General features: G+C 43.3%; 1 protein-coding gene across 1 annotated transcript in view; it reads left to right on the top strand.

Moving 5' to 3' along the window:
• Positions 1 to 21,923, top strand: part of LOC144762471 (adhesion G protein-coupled receptor F5-like) — a 937,058-nt gene that overhangs the window by 21,991 nt on the left and 893,144 nt on the right. Inside the window, exon 2 of the mRNA XM_078647684.1 lies at positions 15,645 to 15,702. Within this exon, the coding sequence (XP_078503810.1) occupies positions 15,645 to 15,702 (58 nt within the window). The remainder of the gene's footprint in view (positions 1 to 15,644; positions 15,703 to 21,923) is intronic.

Below are 21,923 nucleotides of genomic sequence, written 5' to 3'. Positions count from 1 at the left end.
GAATTACCTACATCTAGGGCCAGATGTAGGCAAATCATATTTACCGACTCTTAAATACCGAATTTTACCGATTCGGTATTTAAGAGTCGGTAAGTATGAAGTACCGAGATGTAGGTAAATCCAGATATGGATTTACCGATTCTTTAAAAGTCGGTATTTACCGATACGGTAAATAGCGACCGGTAATGCTCCATTCATTCCTATGGGCTTTGAAGCCCATAGGAATGAATGGGGCATTACCGGTCGGTATTTACCGATCGGTAAATACCGACTTTTGGCAAGGGTGCAGGGGGTGTCACTTTGACACCCTCTAGCACCCCCCAAAAATGGTTCGGGGGCCATATGGCAGGCATACCTGCCCTAAGGGCAGGTCTGCCTGTCATATGGCACAGGTGTGCATGCACACATGTGCATGCACACCTGAATCGGTATTTCACCATCAAATTGAATTTGATGGTAAAATACCGATTTCTTAGGCCTTGTGGGACTCATAAGAGTCCCACCTACATATCGATTTTACAGATTCTGTAAATATACCGGTCGGTAAATTTACCGACCGGTATATTTACAGATTCGGTAAAATTACCGATCGGTAAATTTACCGAACGGTAAATTTACCGATTCTGCCCCCTACATCTCAAATTCCTTTTACCGGTCGGTAACGGCCGAATTCGGCCGTTACCGACCGGTAAAACCCTACCTACATCTGGCCCCTAGCCCTTTATTTCTAAACAGCACTCATTAAGCAGCACTGCTCATTCCCAATCTTGTTTGCTGTTATTTTCTATCCTAATCAGAGAGTTTATGAATCCTTCTCAGGAAAATTCTGATGTTTTCTTTATAACTCGAGTCAAATATTTATTCAGCCTTGTGTACTCACGCATATCCATGCATATGTCCTTTGCATATGCGTGTTTCCCATTATATTACATTATGCGCCTCAACATACATTTGGGATACAAGTTTGAGAAAGGAATATGGTTTGTGGCCCTTTATTAGGACATATATATGTCTTTGTACAAGCATTCAAAGGACTCATTCATTTTCAAAAACCTTTCAAACTAAGTGATTGTACATCAATCTACTTTCCATCAGGATATATTTATTTAGTGTAGCCAGTGTGATGAAATGGGATGGCAGAAACATATTGCATATAATCACCAAGTGATTTTGTCTTGTGTATGTGAAACTTGTGACCAGTTCTGGCCTTTTATCTAAAATGGCTTAGCAATCTGGAACATATAGTTGCCCGAGTAGTGGATTGACCGTTAAGCATACCATGCTAAATCTTGGTGCATTAAATGCTCTGGTGTGTAGGAGGTCATCTGCTGGTTTGGTGCTCTTTCACAGCGTGTGATATCATTCAAATTCATTAGGCAAACAAGGTTTAGAATTTTTGTTGCACATTATACCTTTTGTACTGCCGCTCTTCCCTCCTAATCAGCATGTACATGGTGTGCAGAGTGCACATGCAGGGGCGTAATGCAGGCTCCGAGGGGCAGTGTGAGCCCACGCTTCAGGAATCTCCCCCTAACTCGTTTGAGATATAGGAGTCTCAGGGCCCATCAACACCTTTGCAAGGGGCCACATCATGTTGTGTTATATCACTGCCCAAATGCAACACACTTCTTCAGCCTCTTGCAACATTCCAGGCAACTTCTCTTGACAGTACCCATTCTTTATCTTTTTTTAAATATCTTTTTATTATAAAAGAAAACAAATAAGAAATCCGCATCAGTTGAATATCATTAAAACACATTGCAGGGCATGAATTATCTTACGTTCAAAATCAAAAATACAATGCATAAAAGTTCTTTGGGATCACAGGGAATCTTGAGCATCCAAATCACGTTGCCTCATCGGGGGCGTACATAGATCACCACGATAGGTATTCCAGGCCCCCCAGACCCTCCCCCACTTCTCCGGGCAGCCTCTAGCCACGTAGACTGCTCGTTCTTGGAACATGCACCAGTCTAAATCTTGGGCCCACTTAGTACGCTGGGGTGACTGGCTAGCTCCCCACAATTGCGCAATGTTACGCTTTGCTAACATACATGCCAACGTCACCCATTGCTTCAGATATCCATTCAAATCGGTGGGTTCCCAAATGTACATCTCCAGGCCTCTGGTCGCAGCTCATGTCCCAATACTTCCCCCATTACGTCATGTATCTTTCCCCAATATTTCTGAATCTCTTCACAGTGCCATAGAATGTGCATGAAAGTGCCCAGCTCGCCACATCCTCTCTTACAGTCTCCACTCATTACTCGTCCCATTCTCACCAGTCCCAGCCCCGTAACATACGATCTATGCAGTATTTTCAATTGGACTAATCTAAGCCTCATCTGAATCGCAACCACTTTGGGGGAGGAAACTGCCTCCACCCAGTCTTCATCATCTAATTCTAGCCCTTCCGCTCCCGAAGCTGCTCTAATATTCCCTAATGGATCTTCCATATGATTAACCAATTTCCTATAGATTAGGGGGATGGTTTTCTCAGGGATGTGGCCATCCAGTACTTGATCCTCCAGAGGAGAAGCCTCTGGAAGATCCGAGCCCTGAGGTATGTAGGGGAGGAGAGCAGGTCTGATCTGCAAGTATTGAAAATACTCCCTATCGTGAAGATGGTATTGTTTTTGAAGGGCTTCAAAGGTCTGAATGCCGCTGCTTCCCCACACATCTTTAACCTGACTGATTCCAATAAGGTCCCACTTATCGAAACCTTTGGTCCTCCACAAACTTCCAAGCTTCTCCGAACTAAACAGGGGGGTAGCCATAGTCAGCTACCCCTCCCAACCCAAACTCTTGGTGGCGGTATGCCAGACCCGCACAGCATGTGCCGTCGGACCTGCCAATGCAAACTTTCCCGGCCTGGTATACAAGGCTCTAATAATATCTCCACCTGGTGCCTGACTCCGGTCCATAGCATATCCCGGGTCACCCGGCACGTCATAAATCACTTAGTTCACCACCGCTAGCTGCGAGGCCCAATAATATTTCTTCAAGTCCGGGAGTCCAATACCTCCATCGTCCCACGGGAGGGTCAGCTTAACAAACGCTATACGGGGTCTGCCATCCCAGAGAAGCTGTCGCTGGAGAGCATCAATCTCCCTGAAATAAGTACTGGGCACTGGATCCATCGTGTTTTGAAGCACATAGAGGAACCGGGGCAAGGCCATAATTTTAAACAACACTGTTCTGCCCAGGAGCGACAAGGGGAGAGCCTTCCAACGTTCCACATCTTTCCGAAACCGACGCAGCGGGGGTAACAAATTCTCCGTATATCGCACTCCCGAGCCCAGTGCTATATATATGCCGAGATATTTAAATCCCACAGTTTCCTTCTTCAATGGGCAGGACTGTGGGACCACCGGCGGATCGCCCGACAAGACCAACAACATCGACTTAGTCCAAATAATGGCAAACCCAGAGTATCTACTAAACGCAGCTAAAACATCACGAAAGACAATCAGGGACGCTATGGGATTAATGAGATACAGGAGAATGTCATCAGCATAAAGCGAGATTTTATCCTCCCACTCCGGCGACCACCGCAGCCCACGAATCGACCGATCCCACCATACCCAAGCCGCCAAAGGTTCCAAAGCCAAGGCAAAAAGAAGTGGGGACAACGGGCACCCCTTTCTCGTGCCCCTCTCAAGCTTAAAATCTACTGATTTACAATGGTTAACAATTACTCTAGCCAAGGGAGCTGCATACAGCAATCAAACCCACCCGATAAATTCAGGGCCGAAACCCATCTTTGTCAAGACCGAAAACAAATAAGCCCATTCAACTCGATCAAACGCCATGGTGGCATCCAGAGACACTAATACCACCGGCTGCAGTAAATCGCGAGACCGACCCAATACCCCGTGGAGTCTTCTAAGGTTCAGGGCTGTGTTTCGACGTGGCATAAAACCCGATTGATCGGGATGCACCAAAGTTGTAATTACCTTGACCAATCTAGTGGCAAGCACTTTCGCCAAAATCTTGGGCTCTGAATTAAGTAGCGAGATGGGTCTATACAAGGAAGGGGATGTCCGAGTTTTGCCTGCCTTATGAATTACCACCACATTTGCAACCCGCTGATCATATGGAAGTTGACCTAGGTCCCTGCTTTCCAGAAACATAGCCCGAATATGCGGGGCAATCTTATGGGCATTTAATTTATACAGTTCTATTGGGACTCCACTAGGACCCGTTGCCTTCCCACAACTTATACTTTTAATCGCCTACACAATTTCGTCATCCGTAATGGAGGAATCCACATACTGTCGATGGTCCTCCGAGAGGTGCGGCATGGCTATATCCTTAATCATTTTGCTATGTTCGGCCTCGGTGAAATCGTTAGCAGAGGCGCAGACACCCTGGTAATAATCGGAAAAGGCGCTCGCAACTTCCTGTGGATCAGTGACACTATCAGGCCCGACGCTTCTAATGCCTGCACCAAACGAGAGGCCCGTTCTCCGCATTCTAACCAGGCAATACGCTTACCAGCCCTATCTCCATGTTCATATACTCGACTTTGTACATCGTTATGTTGTGAGACGGCCCACTCCCTGGAGATGCCCTTATACTCATCTTGCTTCAAATTCAAAAGATGCTGGTCTTCCAGAGTCGCAGCATCCACCACACGTTTCTCCAAAGCTACTACTTCTGCCTCTACCCTATTCACTTCTGCCTGTTGTTTTTTCTTTTTCCCTGCAATTAAAGAGAGAACCTCCCTTCGGGGGACACCACCTTATATGCCTCCCACAGACATTGCGCTGAAGCAACTTTACCCACATTCTCCCGGAAGTGATGTTCCGAGATCTGGTGTATTTCTTTTTTTTATAGCTGGGTCCTTCAAGTGCCACGCATTAATCGGAGCAACTCTGCCGACCGCAGGCTGTCCAATCTCTACCTGTAGCCACATGAGGGAGTGATCTGAGATGCCCCTACCCAAATATCGGGCTTCCCTGATAGTGTTTGCCATTGCCGCTGGAATCAATATGTAGTCTAATCGAGACATAGTATTGTGTGCTGCGGACACATGAGTGAACCTTCTCTGAGTCGGATTACGCATTCTCCAACAATCCACCAGCCCCAGTAATTCTAGAAAGTCAGGCAGCCACCTCTGCGATGATGTGAGAACTCATGACGGGAGATGATCCATGCCCCCATCCAGCACTGCATTAAAATCCCCCCCCCCAATACAAGGAGGCCCAGGGGCAGAGTCAAAAAGACAGCACTCAAATCTTTAAAGGTATCAGATTGGAGGCCCGGCAGCACATATATTGACAAGAAGGTAACAGTTTTACCCCCAACCTTCCCGGAGACCCCCACATATCTGCCCCTCTGATCGGACCATGTTGCCTGAGGCTCAAATGGAAAGGAGTTTTTTATAAGAATACCAACTCCCCTACACCCGGATGTAAACCCCGCATGCACAATTAATTTATATCCCCCTCTAAACAGGGCCATGCAACGATTCCCAACTAAATGTGTCTCCTGCAGCAGCGCAACTTCTGGGGAGTGCAGTCTGATCATCTGATTAACCATCCCTCTCTTGATCTTGTTACCCAATCCATTCACATTCCAGCTTAACACTCGTATCCCCGATCCCTGACCAATGCAAGATATTTACCCCACACCACAGACGTCGAATTGCAAAATCCTCACCCGATGCGATGCAAAATGAAACTGAAACCTAACAAATCTAACAAACTTAACCCCCCCTTCCACCCATCCCTCCCCTCCACCCTGCACCCCTGCATAAGGACAATGCCCCACCCCAACTCGCAGTGTGCCTGTCGCCCAACTCTATCTAAGACAACTAAAAGTAGTAGCGAGGAGGAGCCCATCGCCTAGCCCCTCTCCCCCCTTATATTAAATTCCACCGGAGTTATGTTCAATTTTGGTGTGCCCCTTCTACTACCATTTCAGCGAGTAACAATACCCCCGTTGGCCATGTCCTCAGGTCAACAGTCCTCGTGGCTCATGTCATTCATTCTTGTTCCTACCTTTCTTCCTCCGCCTCACGGTGCCGCTCCCCCGATCGATCCGGTACTTTACTATCTATCCAGTCCGACGCCACCTCCGGGTTGTCGAAAAACCAGGCCTTCCCTTCCATCTCCACTCTGAGTCTCGCTGGAAAGAGCATGGAGTATCGCAGTCCCTTTTCCCTGAGCTTTCTCTCTACAGGAAGGAAGGAAGCTTTGTCTTAGTCTCTGCACCGCCTGAGTAAAGTCTGGGAAGAAGGAAAGAGTAGTATTTTCATACCACAGTGGATCAGCAGAGTGTGCCGCTTGCAATATCACATCTCTATCGCGGAAGTTCAACACTCTTGCTATCATCGGGCGAGGAGGTGCTCCCGGTCTCGGTTTGCCACCCGGCACTCTATGTGCCCATTCGATAGTAAAAAAGTTACTAAGACCTTTTTGGTTTAAGGTGGTTGAGAACAATGTTTTCCACAAACAGATCCGGCGTCTGCCCTTCCGCTTTTTCCGGTACACCAAGAATGCGTACATTATTACGCCGATTTCGTCCTTCATAATCGTCAAGCTTCCGGCGGGTCTCTTCCCGTGCGGCCTGTAGAGCACCTACCTCTCGCTGCATCTCCGCCATGTCGTCTACCAGGCTGAACGTCTTTATGTCAAGCGATTTGACTTTCTCGCTCGTTTTTGTGTGGTCCGCCCGCAACAGGTTGACCTCCAGTTTGACAGTGTCCAACTTATTGTCTAGAGCGTCCATTTTCTCCACCATTGCGGTTTGAACCTTATTTATAGCCGCCATGACGTCCGTTAGTGTCGGCTCCGCTGCCTCACTCGGCGAGTCTCCTCCGAGTGATAGAGCCTTTCTTTGTTCCACCGGAGACCCTCTGGGCTGTTTGTACTGGTCAAGCTTATTAGATTGTACATTTTTCAACCCTCTCCCGGTCCTAGGCGGGGCCCTCCCGGAGTCCGGTTTCGACGCCATTCAGGCGATCGCTTCAGTCCCGACCACTCACCCCCTCCAGGGACGACAAATATACACCGCTCGGTGTCTCTCTCAGGTTTGCTTCAAATGGCCGCCACCTTCTTCTCCAGGCCGCACGACTTCACACCTCGAGCGCATACGTCAAACCTCCCCACTGCCCGTAGATCTGATTCGGCGATAGTGACGCCGAGTAGGCCTTCTCAGTTCTTCACGACTCCCAGGGAATAGCAAATGGAAAATGTCAACTACTGTGTCAGGCCGGAACTTCCGTTCCCTGATCCGTTGTTGTTGCATTCGTGGACGGGTCTATGGCTCTCTGTGCACCCCGGCTCCAGTGGAAGACAGGCCCAAAACTGCAGGCGTCGATTAGGGGGGGCAGAAATGATAATTTCAACCCCAATTTTCATCTGGGGGTACCGCTTCAATTCCCCTGCCGATATTCGGGCTCGGGTCCCAGGATGCAGGTCAGGATAGATGAGAAGGAAGGACGGGGTCTACGGAGCTAATCCCTCACGCGGCCAGCTTTGTCACACGCCTTCGACACTACCCATTCTTAAGTTAAACAGGCATAACATATTATGTAATCGAGCTTAAATTATTTATTGTGATGCCACAATTGTTTCCAGGATGATCCACTTAGAAATGCGGTGTAGGTTACTAAACTTCCATATATGCTTAAGGAGCACTGCAGCTGTTTCAATGTTGTCTCTGGCAAATTATATTGCGAAATGCAGGATTATTTGTGAAATCTATCTATCTATAAATGTAAATGTAGTATACTTGTAAAGCGCACAGCTGCCCCAGCAACGGGGCGTCCCGGCGCTGTATAACTCTGGGGAACCCGTCCTGGCTTTCCCTGTGGGATGGTCCCTGCTGGGAGTCCCCAAGGTGAAGCCAGGCATCCCCAGAATTGGTGGGGCCGTTGTAGAGATGAGGCAAGCTAATGCCCAGAGTTGCCGAGTGGAACCCCTGATTAGAGTAAGCACCGAAGCGAGAATTATCGAGTCCGCTGACCCTGGTCCACGACCCTGCCGCGTCGGGAATTGAACGCTGGTCCCGGGCTGACTTCTGCTCTCAGGCCTGCCGCCTCTAACCAGTGAGCCACACTACTCCACTATGCATTGACACTACTGCTTTGATCTATTCACATTAAGGTGTCCCTTATCAAGGTCATGCTCGCTCGCTGCGCTCGCTCGCCACATGACACTCCTCCCACACTTTTTTGCCTCACCACTTTCCACTGTTACCAGCCGCCACTGGAAGCATGGCGACGGATGGGGAAATTGGCACATAAACTACCTCTATACGCACCAGCAATGCCATTACAATTTCACCCCGACCTATCGGTCACCCAAGAAAAAGTAGGAACAGAACTATTACGGCAAGTGGGCATAGATAAAATGGGGAATTTGTATACTAATGGCACTTTTATAGAACTTAAAAAGTTACGGTACATACAAAATCAGACATTACTTTTCCAATTTACCTATCATAGACTACAGGGAGCTGTTAAGAAACTGTATCTCACCTACCCTAGCGAGCCACAACAATTAAACACCCTGCAAATGTTAATTACCACACCACACATTAAGCATATGGTGACACGGCTATATACACAGCTTCAGGGTGACATCGCTGATAACATGCACAAGGCATGAGAACGCTGGAACAACACGCTTGATACTACCCTCACAGAGGGGGAATGGGAAACTTGTTGTACTATAACTAGTATGCTCACCCGAATGGCAATCTGCGCATGTTCCATTACAACTACCTACATCAGACATATCATACCCCGGCCCGACTGTACAAATGTGGTCTCCTCACAGATGCACGATGCCAAAGATGCGGTAACGATAATGTCAATTTTATTAATCTTGCCTGTTGTTGTACGCTAATCTGTACATACTGGACAGAGGTCGTGGCGATACTGAGTAAAATGCTGTATGATTCAAACATGTCTGCTGGGACTAATGAAGGATATATGAGTAAAGAAGCGCAAATTTTGCATGGTAGCCCTGCTCCTAGCTAAACTGAGAATTTCACTATGCTGGGGTAGCAAGAAAGCACCAAGAACTATGCAATGGCTTAATGATATGGCCTACTGTAAAGATACCCTGCAAACATATGAGGAAGAACTACCCACTTGCTCTAAGCCACAAGACTATTGGATGTATTTGTTTGACTATCTCAAAGCAAATCCAACTACTTAACTGTGCGTGAATGTATAAAACAAATTAATATGGTTGATGGTGATATGAACAACATGCGATGTATTGTAAGGTAACTTTCACCATGCTGTAGCCTGTATGGTGAGGTTTTGTTTCGGACATTGTATGTCGTTAAAATCCCTGAAATCAGAGAACTTACACTCCAACTGGTGTTGGCGTAGCCCTGGAAAACAACAACGGAACACATGCACTCGGACAATCAGATTGAACAGCCCTTCCAAATTTCAAACCCTCCAGTGCATTACAACAATCCGTCACAAACTCCCCTCAAGACTAGTGAGACAGTTTCCTACTGCCCCTGAACTTCAACCTATACCCTTCAGGTTTGACACTCTCTTCCTTGTAATTAGGTAGCACGCTCTGGGATCTGGGAGGGGAAGTTTCTACACTGGACACAACATTGCTGCGACCACTGGACTCCACCCTCACTTGTGAGTCCAGAACACTGAAACTACGCTCGGGGGACAACCTATCCTCAGGAAATAGTTTCTCTCTGGTGAAGGCCCTGCTAGCCTTCGCCATCCTCTCTTGCACGAAGGCTTTCTCAACATCAGCCTGTTTCTACTCCACAACCAGCTGTGCTAACTCCTTGGCATGTTCAAATATGATTATTTGTTTACCATTATTGTAGAGATGTTCAAATATGAGCCTTTTCAATGCCAGCTGGTGCTCCCTTTCTTCCCACCTTTCTGCCAACTCCTCTGAGGACGGACAGAGAAAGGGAGATAACAATACTCCTGGAGGGCACCAGAGCAGGAGGGCAGGCAGAAATGCAGCACATAGGGTCCTTTTGGGCAGGTTGGCACAACAAACAAAGTCCTATGGTGGTTCCTCCTGGCAGCTCAACAGCTCTTCCTGGCAATGTGGAATTTGTAGTGCCAGCAGCGTCTGGTTACAAGTCCACGCAGTGTCTACAATCAGGGGTTACAAACCCTGTACTTATGGTCCAAGGTCTTTGTTTTGGGGGCACTTCAAACAACATTCAGAAGTTCACAGCATCCCCATTTAATCCCAAGCCCTGGCTCCAGAAACACTACAGAGGGGCGGAGACAGCATTGTGAAAGTCAGCCACAGCTCTATTTAGGTGCAGGTGCAACTCGTTCCACCACTCTAAATTCAGACCAGGCCTATTCAGGTGCAATACAAACTCCTCCCACCACTCTAAATGCAGCCAAGGTCTATTCATCCTAGCGCTGAGTCACCCATAAAAGGCAGGACACACCGCAACCACCCTTGTGATTGTCAGGATTTATTACTACTTTTCCAAACATACCAAACATGGGCACGCTACCCCTTTCATATCAGAAATTACCACTGAACCACATATCAGGGAATTCCTGATGCAAACGAGGGAAGCCTCACAGCAGTGAGAAATCAAATAGGTTGTTTGTCAATACCAGGACATGCCACACAGTGAAGGCACATGTCCTACTTTTTACCTACACAGCACCCTGGCCTTTAGGCTATGTAGGCCCTACCTTAGTGGTGACCTATATGTAGTAAAAGGGGTGTTTCGAATTTGGCAAACACTTTACATGCCACGTCCCTGCTGCAGTAAACTGTGCAGGAGAAACAAACAAGGCTTGGGTCTGTACACTATCTGGCCTAGACCACTCAAACTAAGACAACAAAGAAACAATTGGCCAGGTAGGTTATTTTTACAACAAAATCTGGTACCACTTACCAAATTAATCTAAGTGGACACACTTGTGGTTTAGTATTTTTACTTATTTTTTCGTTTTTAGCAGTTCATTTCATGAATGGCTGAAGAAGGGTACAATCAAATAGCAACGAAATTCACATAAAGTATATGCTTATTAGACATGAAATGTACAATCACCGTAAGTGAAACATATTTACAAATATACAATTAATACAAACAAAACAGTAAAAAACGAGAAATGCCTATCCTCATTGAATGTTCAAGGCACCAGTCGTAGTATCTAACCTACAAGCCAGCAGGAAGCCTTTTGGATGTAATTATTAGCCTGCTAGCTTGCCTATACTGGAATGCACCGATTTCTAGGGTCAAAAAATCAGGTTAAATTAATCTTAAATAGAACTCCTGATATGCCCTTCGTGTAAATTCTTCCAGTATCGTGCCAACGCGTTTCGAACCCGCACGATATTCTGGGGTTCTCCTCAGGACCTGGACTGGAAACTTGTCCTGTACTGAACTGTGGCGTGTTTGACACTGTATTCCTTCTTGTCAGGGAAACTGCGATTCTGTAGGCGGGATTTTCAGTTTTCACCCTTGTTTAATGTCTCCTCGCAGAGGTCACTCGCGTATAACTCAGCGATGTCTCTCCAGCGCCGGCCGGTCGGATATTCATTCGCCGCCTCTGTCCCACGAACTGCTTACAATTTGGCGTCTGACGTCAGAATAGGTTCGAAACGCGTTGGCACGATACTGGAAGAATTTACACGAAGGGCATATCAGGAGTTCTATTTAAGATTAATTTAACCTGATTTTTTGACCCTAGAAATCGGTGCATTCTAGTATAGGCAAGCTAGCAGGCTAATAATTACATCAAAAAGGCTTCCTGCTGGCTTGTAGGTTAGATACTAGGACTGGTGCCTTGAACATTCAATGAGGATAGGCATTTCTCGTTTTTTACTGTTTTGTTTGTATTAATTGTATATTTGTAAATATGTTTCACTCACGGTGATTGTACATTTCATGTCTAATAAGCATATACTTTATGTGAATTTCGTTGCTATTTGATTGTACCCTTCTTCAGCCATTCATGAAATGAACTGCTAAAAACGAAAAAATAAGTAAAAATACTAAACCACAAGTGTGTCCACTTAGATTAATTTGGTAAGTGGTACCAGATTTTGTTGTAAAAATAACCTACCTGGCCAATTGTTTCTTTGTTGTCGCAGTAAACTGTGCAAGCAGGCCCTGCAGTGCCAGAGGCCTGAGACAGGTTTGAGAGGTTTGAAAGGCTACTTCTGCGGGTGGCACAAGCAGCACTGCAGGCCCACTAATAGCATTACATTTACAGACGCTGGGTATATGAGCTACCACTGTACAAGGGACTTACAGGTACATTAAATATGCCAAACAGGTGTAGACCAATCTTACAAAGTTTACAAGATAGAACACATGCACTTTAGAACTGATCAGCAGTGGTAAAGTACCCAGAGTCATAAAACCAACCAACGCAGCTCACAAAAAATACTGAAGGAAGGCGAAAAGTTTGGGGATAGCCCTGCAAAAAGAGCCAGTTTCAACAGGGACAGAAAATTCTATAGATCGGGTCTTGCTGACATAAAAAGTTTCAGGTTGACACATTGATTGTGCCACTGCAGGTGAAAATTTCCCTGCATGGAAGTACAATATAGGAGAAGGCAGATTCAATTATAACAGATTGAATGATCAATTTGTTCCATAAATTTGCTGCAGTTTCAGATTTCACTTACCAGTCCATAAGCAGTAGCAGCAACTTATCTCAGGAATAAGTGACTAGTTCTAATTAGTTCTTTTATGTTTTGACACTTTATAATTTGGTGATATTGATGCAATAATAAAATGCGCCTTACATCAGAACTCTCAGTTTCTCAGATTTAGGCCATCGTTAGCAATTCCATTCCTTTCTTTCCCTTTGCATTGTATTGCTTATACACCTGCATTTGTAATGGCAAAATGAAACCAAAAGCATCAGAAGGCAGTGAAGAAACGGATCCTGGATATGTTGCTCATGGCTGGCTTGTGGAGCACGAGAGCTTTTGTTACATACAGACGTCTATCACTGACGCCTTAAATACATCAACTATAGAATACACTCACATATCTCAGCAACAGATAAATAAACCCATTGAGACATTTTCTGCAGCTTCAATTGTGTTGTGCTTTCTTCTTTGTCCACAGCAATATCCAGAAAAGTCTAACTTCCCATCAAACATTTGACTCTATTGATAAACAAAGAAATCAGGACAGCAAATCAGAAATCCAAGCACTTTAGTTTTTCTCGTAAAGTGCACATTTATGTAAAACTTTTAGTGGATTTGCAACGTTTGCTGTTGTATGCCTTGACATTCAAATACATCATAAATGCTGAAGCCTACTTCTAATGTCATGCAGTCCTGATGTTAGGAAGCAGACATTCTGATGGAGTAAATATGGTTAGACCTGGGTGATATTTTTCGTTCAAACCTTGAACCACCTGAATTTACAGGTTATTGTGTGTTTTTGTTGGAGACTAAATCTACCAAAAGTTCAGTAAGCTGATTTAAAAAATAGATTATTTCTTGGTTACGGTCCCAGTGGTTGAGGGCAGGTTCCACAAGGCTTTGCATAGGTTCAGATTACGCCAACTCACCGATGCTACCTGCTTTGGCTCCACTGCACCGCACCGGAATGGAATGTCGTGCGTTATGCCCATACCGCTATGGACAAAACAAAATACAATGTGTTATATGGCAGCGAGAGGATCAGGAGAAATAACAATATCTGTAGTATCCTGGCTGGATTTCAGGTCGCAGATAGACTCCTTGGGAGAGTGAAATATTCATAATGTTGAAGATATCTGTAGTGAATAATTCGGAGTTTTCAATGACAAACGATAGGCCTTCTCTTATGTCTGTGGCTTAATAGACATTTCATTTTGTGCAGCATGAGGTGGCAGTGGTACATTTGGAGGTTTACAGGGGTATGAGAGAGCACACGAACGGCCAAGTGAGGTCCTGACCTCTAAAGCAATTCATTGAGAAATAACAATTACAGTTACTATTACGTGCAGCATGAAGTGTGATAATTTGAGGCACAAATTGGCCAGCGAATACTCTTTACTTGAGCTGATCTAGTAGCAAACTTACATGTACAAATGGGGTGGGGAAAAACATTACCACTTTTGGGATATTTTAGAGGCCGGAGTTCTGCGAGCGGCGGAGTGCGTTGGGTCGTGCTGATTTTTAGTACCGGGTGTTTGTCCCATGCTGGAAAATCCTCGCAAACTGCACCATGCACTGTGCAAGAGGGCGCTGCTTCTTTCTGCCGCTTGAGTAGACGCTAGCGGTCGTGAACATCTGCGACTGCCCATGTTGATAAATCTTTAGGGGATGTGGTCTACTGTTGGATTTTCCTCACTCGCCACTTTAACATTGGTGAGGGCAAGAAAGAAAAAAACTCCCCTCTGCACATTTTTCGAAACTCCGCGTGCTACGTGGAACTCAGAAACTATGCAAACTATGCAAACGGAGTGGAGTTCATCGCCCAGGCCTAGTATTTTTAGCCTTCCCTTTAGCCATCTACAGTCACTTCCCTAGGAATGCTTATGTTCTCAAGAATATCTCTGCATTTCTGTGGATTGAGATTTAGGGGCATATTATCAAGGTATTTATCTCCGCTTTTTTGGCTTTAAAAGCCAAGAAAGCGGAGATAAAATTATCTCCCTATCAGCAACAGGGTGCTAACAAGCAAATTTGCATGTTAGCACCCCTTTTCTCTACGCTTCCCCTTGCATCTCTAATGAGATGCAAAGGGGGCGTTCCAGAGAAAAATAATAGGGGAAATGTTGTTAAGCGACATTTCTCCTATTATCAAGGATTTCGCTAACCCTGTTAGTGATAGAAAAAGCAGCGCTAACCGCGGTTAGCGCTGCTTTTTTTTCACCTGGTATTTTCCTGACTTAGCCATGATATACTATGGAAGGTCGATATCATGGCTAAGTTTGTGAGCCCCATCATCAAGCTATCGCCAAACTACGAGAGATTATCGTTGGTTTTCCGGCGATAATCTCTCATTTGGCAGTTAGCGCGAGGATTTTTATCACTTCTGAGATAAACCTTGCTAATAGCAAGTTATCTCTGCGATAATTTCCGGCGATGCTTAGCGTTAAAAAAATCGTTGCTAAGCCTTGTTAGCGATAAATATCGCTAATGGTTGGTAATATGCCCCCTAGTTTCTGATGGGAAATTGAGCTTATTTGTGCACCTGTCTAACACCTGTGCAAACGATGTCGTGAGTGGAGTTCTTTGTTCCTACTCCCTAATACCTTCCTCCATTTCCTACTAAGTTTTACGTTTTCTTTTAAGCTCATGGCCCAAATTCAAATTAGACCAGCTTATTACCCAGATATTTCTGCAAGGTTTGACAAAACTTCTAGGTCGTATTTGTAAATGTTTGCTCACTCTGGGCTAAGGCCTTACAGAAGCGAATAATCAGAGGTGCAGTGATTATATGTCCTATTATTTTGAACTAATCAACCATGTAGGACCAGAGCCAAATGTGTATCTCTTTTTTCTATGTGGCACCATATTTACAACTTTATTGAGACTGAGTTTGTGAAAAATGATTGGGACTTCAGAAATTGGCATTATAACAAAGATTGCTAGGGCACTCGGTTTTTATTAGGCGCAAGAATGTGTGCACGTTTTATATGTCCTTATATAATGTATCGTTCCACAGAATGAACAAAAAACTAACTAGATCCATTTATTTTGTTTTAGACACACTCCCAAGTGATTCACAGTTTCTTCAAAAGTAGATTGAGACAGAAGCGTGAAGGTGAGTAAATACAAGTTAACCATGCCACGCATTCTTGTATTTCAAGTTATTTGTCAAATTAAGAAAACTTCATTTACACCTGTATAGCGAAGCTTTCTCGCATTTTACTCCACTGGCCCCAAAATGACCCAATACTCAAATGGAGGGGCATATCTACAATCCCCTATTGCCACAGGAACGTCACTTTTTGTGACTTAACGTGGCCTAACGTTGCCTTGTACATAAGGGACCCTTTCACGCTATGTTTAGCGAGAAAGGAACATGCAGTGGGTGTTGCGGTGGGTGTTCCACCACAACACACATTGTATTTGACGCTGCCCTCTACTTACAAGGGTTGCGTACATAGGAGGCAGTGCCAAAATTAAGACCAGGAAAACCCTGGTCTTAAGATGGCGAAACAAGGAGAAAGGCATTACTTCTCCTTGTTTTTGCTTTTTCCATGTGTGCTGCCTTGTGCAGCACACATGGAAAAAGCAAAATGCCATAGTTTGTTTATGTACAGGAAGATGTCCCTTCCTGTACATAAACAAACCTTTTTCAAAATGCCATTTTGTAACTTTCATGTGTGCTGCATGAAGCAGCACACATGAATGTTACAAAATGTAATTTACGGATTGTTTATGTGCAGGAAGGGACACCTTCCTACACATAACCAATCCTCCCCTGCACACAGACACCCTTGCACTCAGGCACAAGGGTGCCTGCGTTGGCGCTAAGTTGTGAAACTTAGTGCCATCGCAGGGGGAAACGCAAGGCTGCACCACATTCTTGTAAATATGGTGCAGCCTTGCGTTTCTAAAGTAGCCGAGTGTGTCGTTAAGCCCAGGAGGATAACAACATGCTCCGCTAGTGCTGCCGAATTCCAGGGTTTTTGGATGAGAAGGCTGCCCAGTCTTGATAGCTGTTCATACCTCTACCCTCCACATCCTGTCTCCTTATCTCATTTTAGCAGTTTCATTTCCTACCCAAACTTCTCCCCTTGTCAAGGTTTTCCTAGTTTCTTTTCTTTTTCTTGCCGTTCCTTGTGGGTTTAAAGTCAAATATTAAAAAAACACAAGTCACTGTCTCCAAAACCACCGGCACAAATTAAACACTACCCATGGTAAAAGTGCAGTTAATTCAGTTATTACAAATAATACAACTGAGTCTAGGAGTGAAAAAGTGATAATTATTTTTCAAAAAGGGTATGTCATCTAATAAAGCGAAGCACCCCTTGTACGGGTCTGTGCACTCTACTAAATTCATTGTAATCAATGCCCGCACAAAATAACATATGTCAAAAAGTAAATTTCCAACCCTCTCTCGATTGAAGCACACAAAAATAATGACTTATTTGTTAACTTGTCCATTTCAACACTGTGTTGCTGTGCATTGGCAGGCTCAGAACAAATCCTCACTCCCCTACCAACAAAGCTGGATCCTGCAGCTTGTGAGATCAGCCTCAGTGGTAAGTCATGAGCATGTTTGTTTCACTGGCACTCAACCCTGAACACACAGGGTTATAGGTGGAAGCTTTCGCAATTCCAAGATGTAGAGATAACACAAGAAAGTCCTTTGTACCCCGAATCCTAAATAAATGCAGGTGCTTGTCAATTCTCAGATCACCCAAAAACCAAGTGACTCAACTAATAGTAGTTTCTCATTACCCCAAAAGAGGGCGCTGAGTGATAATATTTCAGGAGGGCACTGGGAGTCGAGGGAGCGCCTCATAGTAATGTGCCCTTAGTGAGTGAGCCCTCAGCAATAAACCTTACACGAGTAATGGTTGAGGCACCTCAGAAGAGCACAGGATGAAAGAGAAGAGTCTTGTTGCACCTTTCCCACGAGCTGAACTGCCTCATTAAAGGGACTTCGGCGGTGACTGGGTTTCTTTTAAATGGTGCACAATTGAAAAAAACAGTTAGAAAAGGAATTATATTGTGCAGAGCTCCTTTCTGGATATGTTAGCGTCTCGGGCGTTTGTTCAATCAGGTGTTTTTCTTTTTTTAAAGTTTAAGAAGCATATAAAAAAAATCATCATACAACATCAGGAAAAAATATAACAATATATAATAATGGACATATGTGATCCAGAACATGCCAAAAATATATCAGAAAGCTATTTTCAATTTTAGGAATAGCAAGGGAAAGGAAAGGGGAAAGGAAGGGAAAGGGATAGGAGAAAGATAAGATATGCTTTACAATTAAAGATAAAGCTAGTAAAAAATACTCAGTAGAATACATACAATTAATCTATTTTCCATTACAAAAATGTACAATATGAAAGGTAATAAATAGAAGAAAGAATGCTTAGAAACAAAGAGAGAACTCATGGAGGTTTAACGTTTTCTGACTGGTTATGAGAAATCTGAGAGATAGAGATGTATTTTAAATTAGAAGTCGGGGTAACCAAAATAGATCTCTATTTATCTGAGGGTTACAATAGGAGGCAAAAGCAATGTCCAATCTGTGTTAATGGCATACAGTATTCCACCAGGATTTGACTGTGAGCGTATTTGGGCATTTCCAGTTAGGTGTGATTTGTTGAAAAGCTAAAGCTAACATAAGGTCAGACAACCCACGTTCATGAGATGATAATCCAAATGATTCTGATAAACTTCCAATGAACAAGAGGGCATTCAATAGGGGAATGTTTAGATTAAAACTATTTTACATCGGAGGCCACATTTGTGACCAAAAAGAAGCTACAGGAGGACATGAAAAAAGAAGGTGATAAAGGTCAGCTAAGGAATGGTCACAGGACCAACAAGATTTGTTCTTAGACTGTGTAAAATTGGCAGTGTAATGGGGAGTGAAATAAAGTATGTGATAAAGAACATAGATTGAGTGTTAGAGGCAGATCTAGATTCGTTCAACGATCAAGACCATATCTTGTTCCAAAGGTCAGTGCTCCAATCACAACCGATATCAGATTCCCTGGCAAGTTATATTTTAGTCTTAGATGGTTCTGTAGAATTGAGATATTTGTAGTTGAGGGAGGCCCTTGGGGATACTGATAAGATTCTGAGAAGCGGCTCTTGAATAAATAGAGTATTTTCAGAAGGAAGGGAGTAAAAAACTTCCATAATTGCTTCCATAAGTAATGAGAACTTATGAAGAAATGAACAGGGACAATTGAAATTGGTTTGGCATTGGGGAAAAGAAGAAAGGAAAGTACCATCAAAGATATTCTGAATCGAGATGATACCTTTAGATCTCCAGGAACTCCAAAATAATGGTCTATGATTAATGGTAAAAAAAGGATTACGCCAAAGAGGAGAACATATAAACGTATTCCTAGAGATTCTCTTTGGTTGACGGTAAGGCCTAAGCAATGAACAAGTGTGTTTGAATTATGGAAGAGATGTAAAACTAGATTTAGTTGTAAAAGCTAGAACCTCCAGGAAAGAAAAAGAGGAACAAAGATGCTGCTCAATACTTATCCATAAAGGGGTGAAAGAGGAAATGTTCGCTATAAGCCAATAAGAAGCTTGTCTAAGAAAATGTACCCCACCTCTCCGTTTTGGTTGTCTAAGGTGAGATAAAGAAATTCAGGATTTTTTATTGTTCCATAGAAATTTGGAAAGAAGAGAATTACGTTTTTTTAAATAGATAGAGGGAATATGAGCCGGAGTCATTGAGAGAATATATAACATAATAGGAGTAATCATCATCTTAATAGAGTCTAGACCTCCCCACCAAGAAAGAAAAAGAAGGATCCAAGAGGAGAGAAGTATGGAGATCCGTTCGAGAACTTCTTTCATATTAGTTTTAATCAAATCCGAGATAGAATTGGTAAACCATAACCCTAGATATTTAATTTTGCAACTATTCCAATGGAATCCAGTTGGGTCAAAGTGATGTTTAGAACAAAATTTAGTTATGGGGAGAATCTCTGTTTTGTTCGAGTTGATTTTATAACCCGATACCGCCGAAAAATCTGAGAATTCTTGTATTAATGGGGGCTAGAAATTTCTGGATTAGATCTAAAGAGTAAAATATCATCTGCGTAAGCAAAGAGCTTCAAGTGTTGATCACCATATAAGAAACCAGAGCTAGAAGTATTATAGTGAATGCGAGCTAGAAAGGGTTCAAGGGAAAGAATAAAAAGAAGAGGAGATAAAGGGCAACCCTGTCTAACACCTCGGTGAAGTGAGAAACGATTTGAAACTAGAACGTTGACTATAGTGGAAGCAGTAGGTAACGTATAAAGTAAAGAAATGAGAGAAACCATGTCAACAAAGAGATTTAAATAAAAAAGACCATTCAACTCTATTGAAAGCATTTTCTGCATAGATAGATATCGCAGCCAGAGAATCGGATAAGGTAGAAGCTTTATTAAGAATAACCAAGCGTTATCAGAAGTTAATCTGCTTTTGACAAATCCACTGGACCAATTAAATGGGGTAACAATGATTTGAGACACAATGCCAATAACTTTAGCAAAGATTTTATAGTCGACATTTGTCAAGGAAATAGGGCGATAATGTTTGCAAAGTTTAGGATCCTTAACAACTTTATGAATGAGACAAATAAAGGTTTCTAAGAAAGTGCCACTTGCCTTGCCAGTAGTACAAAAGTATTGAAAGAGATTAAAGATTTTGGGCAGTAAACAATTTGAAAATGTACATAAAATTCTACTGAAAAACCATCCAGGCCAGTGGACTTATTCTTCTTTAATGAGTTAAGAGAATTCGTAATTTCTTGGAGTGAAACGTCTCAATCTAGGGAATTAAAATCAAGATCAGTGAGGATAGGAGAAGGAATAGTACTTAAATAAGAGTCAATAAGAGAATTCGATGCAGGTGCTTCTGAAGTATACAATTATTATTAAAAGTTGTAAATTCATCTAGGGTTTCTTGGTCCTTGAAACGATGTTTCCCATCTGCTGATTGAATAGAATCTATCTGTGTTCTTTCCTTCCTAGATTTGAGGTAGGTAGCTAAAAGTGAACCAACCTTTTGACGACCTCCATAATATCTATCACTACTGCGAAGAATAGATGAAACATTGTCAGTAGAGATCTTACTGAACTCTAGTTTAGCACGAACAAGCTCCTGCAAGATGGAGTTAGATGAAGAAGTGTGAAATTGATGTTCTAGGCGCTTGATATTGGTTAAGCGAGCCTTAAGCTGAGTGAGATTGTGTTTGTTTTTCTTGGCCACAAAATCAATAATAAAACCTCGGCCAGTGGCTTTAAAGATATCCCATAGCAAAGCAGGAGATATAGAAGGATCTTCATTCAGAGAAAATAATTCTTCCACAAAGGAAATGAAATAAGACAAAAATACTGCATGAAGTAAAATAAAATTGTTAAATCTCCATTTAGAAGATTTGGGTCAGGAGCGGAGCAAATCAAAATCAACAATCACCGTAGCACGGTCTGAAATTAAAATGAGTTTGATCGAAGATGAAGTAAGATTTTGAGCTAAAGGTTTAGATAGGAAGATATAATCTAATCGGGATAGGGAGCCATGTGGAGGAGAGAAAAAAGAAAACTCTGATTGGTCTGGATGACAAAGTCTCCAAGCATCTACAAGATGAGTCTGTGTAATTGTGCTATGAAACTGTTTATGGGATTTATGTGGAATGAAGCGTATATGTGATTTGCTATCAATCAAAGGGTCCATAATCTGGTTACAGTCGCCTACAAGAAAAAAAAAAATCATCTTTATGTTGCATACATTTATTAGTAATAGCAGGCCAGAAAGTGTGATCTGGTTGAGTTGGAGCATAGACATTAAAAATAGTTAAAGAAATATTATTAATTATTAACTAAAATCAGGAGTGCACCACAAGCACAGCACACATGGCCCAATTACACACTCTATGATTGTCAAATACAAGTAGGAATCTACACACATACCTCCCCTCACACCTGCAGCACACAACACCAGTGTCGAAAACACTGAAGGGTGTCAATAATTTCCAGTCAATACACAGTCAAACAATCACACATCCTGGGGGTAGCCACAAACATCACACACACACACAGGGATACCAGAACACGTCTGTACAAAAACAACAGACAAACACATAACCCAACAGAAACACACAGAACCACAACAAGAACAGACATGCCCTGTGCAGCAAAACTTTGGAAAGGCAATGGGAGCACAGACACAACAGGAGTGCACAACCTCATCAGTCAGGAACAATGCACAGACAACATACCACAACACAGACAAGAAGTGTACCATCACAGAAAAACACAGCCACGTCAAACAAACAACCGATGCACA

Source organism: Lissotriton helveticus, chromosome 6 (assembly GCF_964261635.1).
Source record: "Lissotriton helveticus chromosome 6, aLisHel1.1, whole genome shotgun sequence".
Taxonomy (NCBI): domain Eukaryota; kingdom Metazoa; phylum Chordata; class Amphibia; order Caudata; family Salamandridae; genus Lissotriton; species Lissotriton helveticus.
Note: the sequence above shows the minus strand (reverse complement) of the source record. Positions and strands in the feature narration are given on the sequence as shown.